This window comes from Stenella coeruleoalba, assembly GCF_951394435.1.
Source record: "Stenella coeruleoalba genome assembly, chromosome: 19".
In the NCBI taxonomy this organism is placed as follows: Eukaryota; Metazoa; Chordata; class Mammalia; order Artiodactyla; family Delphinidae; genus Stenella; species Stenella coeruleoalba.
Window position 1 is genome coordinate 39472895 of NC_137165.1, and position 12223 is coordinate 39485117.

Sequence of the window (12223 nt, forward strand, 5' to 3'; positions counted from 1 at the left end):
CTTGCCTTTGTACAAAAATGATCCAAAGCTAGAAAACAAGGATGAGCCAACAAAAACAACAACAGAAAAAGAAAGAAATGAAGGAACACAACCCAATTCCCCCTCCCGCCCCAACCCTCAACAGCTCCCCCTGGCTCTCCCCAAACGCCAGGCTCCAAGGTCTAGGAGGTTCTGCCCCTGCGATGGCTCCTTCTTTCTGTGCTTACTCGGGGAGACTAATCCCTACGCCCCCCACCCCCTGTGCTTACCCCACTTTGTGCTCCAAATAGGAATCCTGCTCCCTGGGGACCCCACTCCATCTTCCCCCTCCTCCCCCATCCACATACTCTCCCTGCTGGCCCCTCACTGTGCCCTGGGGGGAGCGGGGCTAAGAACCAAAACTGGTCTCTCCAGCTCCTTCTCAGGACCCCACTAAAAGAAAGCCTCACTGCCCACAGCCTCTGCAAAGCTGGCGCCCACAGGTTCGGGGGTGCTGGCTGGCTGGTCAGGCTTCAGGGACCCTCGAGGATCTCACCAGGGGTCTCCAGCCCTACCCTGAAAACCCTCAAATCTCAAAGAGGATGGTTGAAGGTCAAGTCACCCCACCTGTGGGGTCAGAGCTGTCCTCACTGCCCCCCATGAAACCCCTCTCTATTCCCCCCACTTCCCTCACAACCAGACCCTCCCCACCCTCCAGGCCTCAAAATCTAATTTGCTATAGGCCCTTCATTCTTGCCCACCCCACCCCCGTTAAATAAGTTAATGTCACTTAAAGTGCTAAATTAGGAAACTAAAAGTACCAAATACCCCTCCTCGGGGCTGCCCTCTCCCAGGGCAGTGTCCCCAGTGTCAGGCTGTCTGCTCAACCCACCATCCATAACCAGCAGTCCAAAGGTGCCCCCTCCTCCGATCAGCGCCAGCCAGGCAGCTCCTCACCACAGGAAGGTGGTCCCGGGAAGCCAGCTCCTCTCCAAGGACACGCAGATTCCATGGGCTCACACCACCCTGAGGCCCCTCCACCTCTGGCCTCCCTCTCCAGCCCCTCTGTCTCGACTCCAGGCCCACCCAGGCATGAGTGGACGGGAGCAGAGAAGCAGCGGCGTTGGGTCACATCCCGAGGTTGGACAGGTGCGGCACCTCCAGGGCCAAAGTCTCCCGACGTCCCATTTTCCAGCCTGATTTTGGGATTGGTCCAATGTCCAGGTTTTCCTCCAGGAAGGCTTCCGAGGAAGGGGAGAGGGGGTGTCTGGCTGCTCCAAGTCTCCACGCGTAGCGTTTGTTTGGAGTGCTCTTGGGAGGAGTGTGTGGGAGACGAGGAGGTGGGGCAGGGGGGTAGGAACTTCAGGATGGACTTGGGAGGGAAAGTGGGGAAAGAGAAAAGGAGGCATGATGACAGGAAGTGTGCCATTCTGGAACAGGAAATCAAGGGAAGGTGTCACGTTTTGGTTTTTAGTTTTACTGGTTTGCTTTTTCTTTCTTTCTTTTTTTTTTTTTTTAAAAAAAAGATAATTAAAAGTGAATCATTAAAAAAACCAAAAACACCAACAGGGGATGGGCAGAGAGAGCTGAGGACAGGCCACCTTCAGGGGATCTAGAGAATGGTGTCAGGGTGGGGTGGAGATGAAGGGAAGCCGAGGAGAGAAATGGCAGGGATAAGGGAGGGGGCAGGCGGGGGTGGGGGGTAAGGGAGTTTCTAGAAGGAGATGGAAGAATTCCTCGCCCCAAAGGAAGTCAATACGGGGATGGAGGTTCTGGAAGCCGAGGGCTTTTCTGAGACTGGGCTTGAGGTCTCACTCGACCCGCTCATCTCTTTAGACGGTTTAGTGGCCTGGAACAAAAACAGAGGTCATGGGTCAGAGAGAGGAAGGGGAACCTTTGTGCTGGCCCCCAGTTACAGTTTGTTGTTTTTTTTTTTGCGGTATGCGGGCCTCTCACTGCTGTGGCCTCTCCCGTTGCGGAGCACAGGCTCTGGACGCGCAGGCCCAGCGGCCATGGCTCACGGGCCCAGCCGCTCCGCGGCATGTGGGATCTTCCCGGACCGGGGCACAAACCCATGTCCCCTGCATCGGCAGGCGGACTCTCAACCACTGCGCCACCAGGGAAGCCCCAGTTACAGTTTTAAAAAATGAAAAATCTCCACAAATCCAAGAGAAAATTAACTGCAAACAGTAGAAATCAGAGGAGGATCTGGAGAGAGTGACTGGTCCCCTGAGACAGGGGAGGAGCGGGGTGGGGGGCACAGCAGGGGCAGAAAGGGGGCGCGGGGTTGGAACAGAGGGCCTGGGGTGGGAGGGTAGGCCCACGGTTACTGATAGGAAAGAGAGAAGGCGGGAGAGAGAGACCAGAGAAGCACAAGGGAGGGCAGCCCAGGGCCAGGACAGGCACCAGGAGCAGAGCGGGTGGGGAGCAGGGAGAGGTCAGGAGAAGGGAGGAAGAGGGGAAACGTTAGCTGCCAAAGGGGAGGCGGGAGGGGCGCAGCCCAGGCTGGGAGGGGGGCCCAGCCAGCCGGCAGCCCAGTCAGGGCCCCTTCCAGCCTCAGCAGGTCTCACAGGGGCAACTGAGGAATGAGCTTGTCCTCCTGGGGGGCGCTTCTTTAAAGACCCTCCCCCCGCCGCCTCCTGCCCCGCAAGTGTTCCTCTAGCTCTGAGCTGTGCCTTGTGGGTAATGGGAGGTCACCCCCTCGTGACGTGTCCGGCACTCACAGGTCACCTCTGACAGAAACGGCCGTGCCCCCTCCTCACCTCCAGCAGACCCCTTGCATTTACACTGGTCCTGGAGGAGATGGCCTGTCACAAATGCAGACTCCAGGGCCCCACCCCAGGGTCCATCTCTAGCAGGAGCTCAGGAATCTGCATTTTAGCCAGGCGCCCCACGTGATCCTGCTGCACAGAACTCTGAGATCCCTCGATTAGGGCAACATGGACCAGGTTTTCTCTCTGAAGTTGTATCCACTGTCCCTCCTGGCCTTACTTAGCTACCGACCCGTCCTGATGAAAAAAGACAAGGCATGAGGACTAGAGGCAGAGAGGCTGTGGCGCACTGACAGAGACCTCCTGCGGGCCAGGTCTGGGCACGGTCGTGCCCTTTCTCCCCGACCTACATTATCACCCAGCTGCTGGGCAGCCTCTATCAGATGCTTTGCAGGGGAAACCCAGACGGTGCCTCCCGCAGCCTGGAAGGGAACCAAGGAGACCGTATGTACCTGACTGGCCAACAGTGAACCCGCCCTTGAGGTTGCTGGTCACATTTCTTCTTCCACACGTGCACAGCAATCCCTCCCCCTGTTGTTCTTAATTATGTCCAGAGAAACAGAGCTTTGTCACCTTTGTGACAGGCAGAAACCTCATAGATGGTCAGCTTTAGCCGGGGGAGACTGGAACCGTTAGCCACACCCAAAGGGCTGAACCCCACACCCCTCCTCTTCCTGTGGGCCAGAGTCTAGCCCCCTCTCTGCGCCCCGAGCCTACTGACCTGTCCCTCTGGGCTACGAGGCATAGATTTCCACACAAGCGTAGGTCATCTTGATGCTGCCAACCCTGTTGGCGCCTCCTCCAGGGCCACTCCCAGGGCCACCTCCTCCTGCCCACACGCCCTTCTTCCTAGCTGTTTGCCTGAATCAGGCACTGGGCTGGCAGAAGAGGTGGGGCTTCCCCCAGCCCAAGGGGAATGCGTCCCGATAAAACCTATGGCAATTCAAGCCGTTCCCTTCTCCTAGCTAGTGATTGATCTAGAGACAGGCAATGAGGAGAGAGGGGAGGTCAGCTGGGGGCCTCTGGGGAAGGTTCTCCTGCTCCTACAATGATCTGTGTGCCTAGGAGCCCTGGAATGAAGGCAGATGTGTTCGGGTGGGGTGGGATGATGGGCCACCTGAACAGAACTATGGAAGGAGCCCAGGTCTTGATGTCCTTGAGCTGCTGAATTCCCCAACCCTGGAACCTCCCTGCTTCTTGTTTCGTTAGCTAATACCTTTCCTTGTCATTTAAGCCATTTTGGAGTTTCTGTTATGTGCAGCTAAAACCGCTTAGACCGCTACATGTGAGCCCACCATTGTTCCCCTAACGTTCTTGTCAACAGTGTTCCCGTCACGAGTGCCGTCTCCCCAAGGGTTGGCGGCACCCACGAAGTTATGCTTCCCAGCAAAGCAGTAGAATCCAGCGTTAGGACAAGCAGAATTTGTAACTGGCAGACCTGGGTTTAAGTCCCAGCTCTGCCACTTCCTAACCGTGTGACCTTAGGCAGGTATCTCTCTGGGTCTTCATGTCGTTACTCGCAAAGCAGGGATAACAGCACCTACAGCACCAGAATCACATGAGACGATGCACACAGAGCACGAGGCCCAGTGCCTGCACTCAGGATGCAGGCAATAAATGGTAGCTATTATTATTATTATTATTATTATATCATTAGTATATTAACATTTCAAGTCTGCATTGTCTAGTTCCATCGGGATTGGGCCTGATCAGTGGCAAATTCATTCATTCATTCATTCATCCATTCGTTCACCTAACCAACAAATATTTATTGAGTGCCTGTGTGTGCCAAGTACTGTTCTAGGTGCTGTAGGGAGGTAGCAGTGACAAGGGGATTAATGCACAGATTTTTAAAGATATAAAGTTGCTACGAGGATTAAATAAGATGCTTAAAATTGGGACAGAAGAGGGGTGCTATTTTCTGTTTGCTTCTCCATCCCCAGCTCTGATTTCTGCCCTGCTCTGCACCCGGGTTGGCTGACCCCGCCATGCCGTGGCCGGCTGGCTTGGCTGGGTTTGCCCACTGGGGATTATGACAGGGCGGAAAGAGAGACGGGGTAAAGTTTCTTCCTTACTCCCTCCCCACGTGGTGCCACGTCGCTGGCATGCTGTGCCCTCCAGAACTATAGCACCTACTGTCCAGCTCTCACAGGACTCCCTAAACCCTAGGTCCCCAGACCCCTCTCCCCAGGGAGGTCCAGCTTCCTGCTCTCACTGGTCCCTGGGTGCCTCAGCGTCTCTTGCTGGTCCCTTCGTTACAGTCTCTTCACTGGAACCAATGGAGGAGATACGCTAGGTGTCCCACAGTTGCTTAGCCCTAGTAGAAGAGGGGGTGTCCACAGTTTCATGCCCGCACCAAGCCCTCGATCCTTGTCCCCTGGGAATCTGGCTCTCATCCCACCCCTGAATCTTGAGCCCATCCAAGAGCTTTTCCTCGATCATTTCCTCTGATTTCTCTGCGGTATCAGGCACAGTTGCGCCCCCTCTCGGAACTTTCTGCACTCCTCCACCCCGATTTCTCTGTCTGGTCCTGCCACTTCTATTCCCCTCCCCCTCATCATTGTCAAGGCCGCTTCGAGCTCCTAGTGTCAGAACCACGAGATGAAGGAGAGGCCTCTGTCCAGCCCTTGGCCCTGACAAAGGTACAGTGCAGCCAAGCATGGTGGTGACTCCTTCCCTTTGGAGAGCGCTCTGTGGCTTTCGAAGTTCTTTCCCACACACGGTATTATATTACATGAACTCAGAAGCCGGCCTCTGGGTTCTTGCCCTCGTTGTACAGATGAGGAAAGAGCCTGCAGAAGGCAGAGGACTTTGACCAGGGTCACAGACTGAGCTGGGATGGAACGGCGCCCTGGCCTCAGGATGGAGGGCCAGGTGATATGAGTGACTGGAGCAAATGGACGGGCTGGGGTGGGGGGGCGGGCAGGGAGAACTGGGCTGAGGGAGCCGAGGTTGGTCATGAAGAGCCAGGGTGGCCAGTGAGGGAGTTTTGATTTTCTTACCCAGCCGGGGCTGGAGGGCACAGGTGGTATGCTAGGGGAGTGATAAAATCAGATCCGCATTTTACAAACCACCCTCCCCACCCCGCAGGTCTGGGAAGATAGGTTGGGGGTCACAGAAGTTGCAGGGAAACTTTAGAAGGGCATGCACTGGGGTACCGAGGCACAGGATCATTTTTTCCCCTGCTGCTTTATAACATTTCTTTACTTTAAAACATTTCTGCAAAGAACGTGTAATACTTCATTAGAGAGAAGATGCTTTTTTAAAGAAAGGTTTCTAGAAAAGTGAAAGTGAGGTACAGCCACACCAGTCATGTGGGAAGAGAGAAGCACCATGTAGCTGGGGAAGGTGAGGGAGGCGGGGAGCTCAGGGGACCCCTCAGCGTAGGTGGATGCCCGGGGCCGGTGACTTTCCCAACTGGCGAGCAGCGAGCAACAGGGGCAGGCTTGAGCTCAGAACAGAGACCTGGGCAGGGACAGATGGCACCTGGTGCCCAAGGAGAGGAGCACATGGTGTGAGCAGCAAAGAGGCTGTGGAAGAAGATGGACGCAGGGGAGTGAAGAGGTGGGCAGAGGGGAGGTGCCCAGGAGGGTCAGTGAGGACCGACAAGGGAGGAGAGGATGCCAAGGAGTGGAGGGTCCCACGGCCCCCCAATGCACGTGGGGGGGCAGCGTATGTGCCCAACATGCTGCAGAGAGGTGGGTAGAGCACGGTGCAAAGGGGCCACTTGGAGGCCACTGGAGACCTAGCCAAGCCCAGGGGTGAGGCTGGAAGGAAGCAGGAGGAGGGGGTGGGTTGAGGGATGAATGGAGGAGAGGGCGTGGAGGCGATGGAGGTGACTGGAGGGGCAGGAGAGAGGGCAATAGGCAGAGGAGCTGGGTGGCGGGGGAGTTGGGAGTCAGGGTGAGAGGTGGGGAGCATAATTCCAGAGGAGGGAGGCGCCCGCTGAAGAGGCAGAAGCAACTCTGTGCGGGGGTGGGGGCCTGGGTGTCAGTCCGGATTTGAACCCTGCTCCAGCACTTGCCGGCCCTGTGACCTCGGGTAAAGCCTCAGTTTCCCCATCTGTCAAATGGGGATAATAAGGCCCATCCTCAGAGTACTGAGTGTGCAATGAAGTAATGTGTGTGTCTGGCACAAGTGAATACCCCGGGAATGTCGGCAGCCGTTCTAGACACCGAAGAGAGACCAGCCTGGACAGGACGAGGGGAACTCATCCTTGGTAGTGGCAGGAAAAGAGCTGGGGGTGGGATTGGCAGGATGTGTCTGGGGACCCATGAGGAAGACGATTGGCCAGCAGGGAGCGTCTCCACTGGACGTCCACTGAGGGGTGTCTCCACTGGACTCCCGCGAGGACCAGCAGGCAGGCCTGTGTGCCCAGCGCTGGGCAGAGCCATGTGGTGGGAAGGGCTTTGGGATCCCTGGCTCCCAGTCCTGGCTTTGATGCCACCTTGCTGTGGGCCCGTGGGAAGTCCCTTTCCTTCTCTGAGCTGTCCCCTCATCTGTAAAGGAGGTGGCTAGACTTGCCCATCTCTCACCTCCTGCCTCTGAGCCTAGAACCTTCTTCAAGTCACAGCATCTGTACATTTCATGACCCCCACTCCCAGCCAGCACTCAGAATGGACCTGGCATACAGGAACTGCTCGGAAATATTTACTGAACCAAATGAGCGCACTAAAGGTCTCCCTAAACATCTAGGCCTGAGGACCATTTGCATCTTCCGACCGGGCCACAGGTGAGCCACAGGGCAGAAACATCCATGGGTGAGGCTGTCAACTCTATATACTGTCCCAGGCCCACTAATTAAATCTGAAAGAGGGTGCAGCGCCTCCACCACTATTACGGCACCCAACGGGGGGGCCGAAGTACTTCTCCCCTTCCTCCCCCTCCCCATTAACCACACTGCAACCCAAACACGAGACTGAAAAACAGATGCAAAACTGGTTTCTCCCTTAGTTGGGAGGTGGCCTAAGAGGGAGGCTGAGATGAGAGTGGGGACCCCAAAGAGCAGGTGGGACTTGAGAGCAGAGGGAAGGAAGCAGAGGAGGGGAGTGGAGTGGCAGGAAGACAGGCATAAAGGCCCCTTCCACACCCCGGGGTCACCAGCCTTAGCAGGGTCTTGTCCAGGAGCGGCTGAGGAGACAGCCCTCTCTGGTCCTGTGTGAGGGGCCTTCTGAGAGAGGAGCCGTCTGGCTGAGAACCAGATCCTGAGCCCTGGGACTGGAGAGAGGAAGGAGAAGATGGCTTAAGGGACCGGTGGGGCAGTCCTGGCGGGGAGGACCTCTCTGGGCAGCCGGCAGGAAGGTGGTCACAGGAATACTGGCAGGAGATGGCCAGTACACAGCAAGAGCACACAGCACTGCCAGTGGGGAGGGGGAGGGGGAGGGCATCTGGATGGGGGCCAGGCCCCGCCCCCGTGGTACCCAGGCTTACCTGCTGCTGGGCCTGGATCCTCATGTACTCGGCCCTCTGCTTGCCATGCTTGCCTTTGTCGGGGCTGCCTGCCTGGCCCTGGGCCGCCTTCAGCCGAGAGGTCCCCAGAGTCACCACCTTCATGGGTGGCACACTGCCACCGCCACTCTGCAGGAAGAGGAACAGGGTCAGGATTGGAGGTGAGGTCACACAGGCAGCCCAGGCACAGTGGGCCCTCTGAGACCTGGAGAGCTCTCCCTGGCTCCACACCCCCCCACCCCAGGAATCAAGCCCACTCTCAGGCCAGGTTTAAGGCCTCCCTGCAGGAGAGGGGATGGGGCCCCCGGCTAGGTTCCGAACAGCTCCTGGGTGAGAACCCTGGTGGCTTCCTTGAGTAGCCCGGGGGCAGCTGGTGCCCTTCTGGGGGAGCCATTTTGAAGGTGAAGGTCCCTGGCATCACCATCACCACTCCTGGCCCGAGAGAACGTGCCTGAGATCTGGGGGGAGGGGTCTTTATAATGGCAGACAAAGTAGGACTGGCAGCCCCAGGCCCACATCTTCCTCTGAATGGGAGGATGGGGGCGAAGTCTCCCTAGAGATGGACAAGTCCAGCCCCCTTGAACCACCCCAGGGACCAGGCCTGCCCAGAAGGGCGGCGCAGGCAGAGAAACAGCAGAGACAGAGAGAGTCAGACAGGAGAGGAGGAGGGGAGTGTGGGGATGCAGAAGGGGGAAAGAACTTTATTTGTCGGTTTACAGATACAGAGCAGAGGGAGAGGCCCTGGTCCCCACCACGGCTGGTTGGGCTGATCCCTGGGCAGGCCAGCTTCCCAGCCTGCCAGGGGCTCTGCCTGCAAACCCAGCCTGGCACCGGGCTCCCAGGAGGGGGGCGGGGCTGAGAGAAGGCCAGTGGGAGGAGGGGGCTGGCGTGGTGCTCCTGCAGCCTCCCACTCCCTCCGGCTCTGAAGACTGGAGCAGGAAGATAAGAGGAGAGGCCGGGGCAGGAGGCAGCCACCTGGGGACCAGGGGGCGGGGGTGGGGGGCCGCCAGGGGATCCCGCGGCAGGGGCCGTGCCCATCTGGCTCAGGGTGGCTTCCAGCTCCCGGAGCGTCTCCTCCAGGCTGTCCATCCGCTGGGTGGTGGCACCGTGCCCCGTGCAGCCCAGGCCAGCAGCACGCTGACCCCTGCAGTCCCCGCTGCAGGGTTGGGCGTCGTGTCCAGAGTCCTTGAGGGTCTCCTCTGGGTAGGTCTCGGCAGCGGAGGGCTCCTGGGTCCTGTCTGGGGCAGGTCCCCGAGAACAGGGGACCCCAGCTCCTCCCTTTTCTGGGCTGTAGCTCCCTGTCCCCAGTCTCTGCAGAGCCGGCCCTTCCTTCTCCAGCATCGAGCTGTTCCCGGGCTGGGAGACCTCAGCCATTAGCCCTGGCGGGGCCCGTGGGTGACCCCAGCCCCTCCCGCTGCCAGCCAGGGTCCGGGGTCGTGGGGTAGGGGCTGTCCTGAGGCCGGGTTCCTCAAGCCTGGCCTCTGGTGGAGAAGGAGGTTTGGGGGCACACTTTGTCAAGATGATCCGGGGGACGCAGAAGGGCCTGCGGCCTGCGGCAGCCTGCGGAGAGAGGAAAGATGAGGGAGAGTGTGGTCCCTGCAACCGAAGCACCCTGAGCTGGGATGGGGGGTCGCATGTGGGTGAGCCCAGCCCCTTCCTTTCACAGATAGGGAAACCGAGGCAGGGGAGGGTCCTGACTGAGTTTACCCAGCAAGTTAGAGGCAAAGTTGGGACTAGAACTCAGGCCTTTTTCCACCACACCCTACGGTCTCCCACTTTCTGGCAAAGATGCCAGTTTACCTAGAAGCACAGACACATGTTTACATCTCATCACCCATGTTAAACTCTGAGAGCAGCTCTCATGGTTACTGCCAGGAGTTTACCCATCTGTGCGATGGAGTAACAATAACGTGAGGCTGGTGGAGGATAAAGTGAGCATAAGTGGGCACGTGCTTGGAACAAGGCCTGGCACGGTGTAAGTGCTCGATAGGTATCAGCTATTTGTTGACTCAAACTGAATGTCCGAGACCCGCAGCCCCGTGTGGGTGGAGACCAGGTGTTGGCCTCTGGCTTCGCAGGGTGGGTCTGCCATCCTCATCTCAGGCCAGAGATTCCTGGTCCCTACCCCTTACTTTCGGAGCTTTCTCTGAGGGCTTCACAGTCACAACGGGAGGGGCTCAGCTAAGTCCCTCTGCTGCACAGGCTTGGGCAAAGCTAGAGCATCTGCCTCTGTGTGAGCGTCCCGGGCTCTGGCTTTGGTGGGGGCACAGAGAGAGGCCCCCAGTCACCCCTACCCCACTTGAGTGAATTCTGGTTTAATTCTGAGCAGAGTCTTATACCAGGAACTGCCATAAACGCCGTCATCTTTAATCCTTTCTGTTGCCCGTGAAATGGCTACTACTCTCATCACTTTACAGATGAGGAAACTGAGGTGGGGGGTGTCATGTAATTTACCCAAGGTCACTTACCCACAGCTAGCTAGTGGCAGAGCCAGGATTTGAACCCAGGCAGTCTGACTCCAAGTCCAGTGCTCTTTCCACTAAAAGGAGCCATGGGGAGATGCGTGGGGGGCAGCAGGGACCCCCAGACCCTCCGCCCCAGGCAACCCACCCAGCCCTGCCACCTACTTACCTGGATGTGGGAGGTGCAGACTGGGAAGGCAGAGAGGGCGACCCATGCCCGCCCGGCTCCACTGCCCAATGGCGCCTCAGGATGCAGAGGGGCAGCCAGCCCAAAGGGCCAGTGGAGGGGCTCTGCCCACTGGACCCCACCAGGACTGGCTTCCAGGGCCAGAAAGGTGCAGTGGCTGGGTGCCGCGGGCCAAGGTGCCGAGGGCACAGCCAGCCTGGGGCAGCCCAGCCATACCCCCAGACGGCTCCTTGGACTGCTCTGTGCCCATCCTCTGCCCAGCAGACGGCACTGTCTACGTGTTTGGTGCCTGTCTGCTCCCCCCGCCAGGGAGCCAAAGCACCACCAGGTCTCAAGCCAGGCTAAAAATCAGGTGGCGGCCAGCACAGAACCCACTGTGGGCCAAGAGAACCAGATGAGGAAGATGAACACGTGAGTGCGTGGGAGGCTCCCCTCTGCAGAGCAGAAGCCCTCCTGCTACAACCTAACTGGGCAGAGGGAGAGATTCCCAGACCACCGCCCCGCAATTCCCCCTCCCCAACCAAGCACAGTCCCCTGGGGTGCAGACAGCAGGTCACCCTCAAATTCCCAAGAAAAAATAAAGAGGAAATAAGTGCAGCAGGACAGCAGCAAGGACTGAAGTTGAAATGCCCAACACCGAAAGACAGAACCGGCAGCCAAGGAAGGGCATGGGTTTCTTCCATCCCAAGCTCTCTGCCCAGATGGGGCCATGGGGCGGAGAGAGGCTGTAAATGAGCCTTCCTCCTGGGCATCCTGGTGCCCAGCGCAAGGCATAGATTCTAGTGGGAGAAAGAGCCCCCACCTGGCACAGGCAGCAGAGTAGGGGAGATGGGGGCAGGGACCAGGCGAGGGCTCAGGACGGTGTCAGACTTTGAGTTGGGCCTAAAGTCATGTAACAAGCACGATCCAAACTCCAATCTTGGACCAAAGACAAAACGTGGGCTTCGGGCCAGACCTAAACTCTGGCTGCAGATACGAACAAAACACCCACCACAGGCCAGACCCGGAATCAGGCCTGTAAGGAAAGGCCCCAAGGGGGCCACCAGGTACCAGGCTGCTGGAGTCTGGAGAGGGAAGGAAGAGTGATGCACCCGTCCTTGGGGCAGGGGAGGGGGTGAGGCCGTGGCAGTGGCGGGACTCAGGGACGTGACTGGCAGGTTCTAGCGGGTGTTCTAGCGGGTTAGTGTGAGAAGTGAGGAGAGGAAGCGTGGAGGCACAGGCAGAGAGAGCGCCGTGAGAGGTGGGGGGCAGCCCGTTACCTTCCACGTGGGGCCCGGGGCTGAGCCCCCAGGAGGCCCCAGGTCCTGGGGGAACAGCAAGGTGGGGATCGGCTGGCGGCAGGGCGTGGGGGGGAGGGGAGACACTGAGCTTCTCTCAAACACCTGGGGAGCAGAAGG

At 58.3% G+C, this 12223-nt stretch overlaps 1 protein-coding gene across 3 annotated transcripts in view; it reads right to left on the reverse strand.

Moving 5' to 3' along the window:
- Positions 1-856: 856 nt before the first annotated feature.
- The window catches only part of SRCIN1 (SRC kinase signaling inhibitor 1), a 64177-nt gene continuing 52810 nt past the window's right edge, over positions 857-12223 (reverse strand). For all 3 annotated transcript variants that reach the window (XM_079905277.1, XM_079905276.1, XM_079905278.1), the window contains 3 exons: positions 12086-12208; positions 8160-8306; positions 857-1807 (listed from right to left, as the gene is read on the reverse strand). In XM_079905277.1, coding sequence (XP_079761403.1) covers positions 1673-1807; positions 8160-8306; positions 12086-12208 — 405 coding nt within the window. In that variant the 3' untranslated portion in view covers positions 857-1672. The remainder of the gene's footprint in view (positions 1808-8159; positions 8307-12085; positions 12209-12223) is intronic.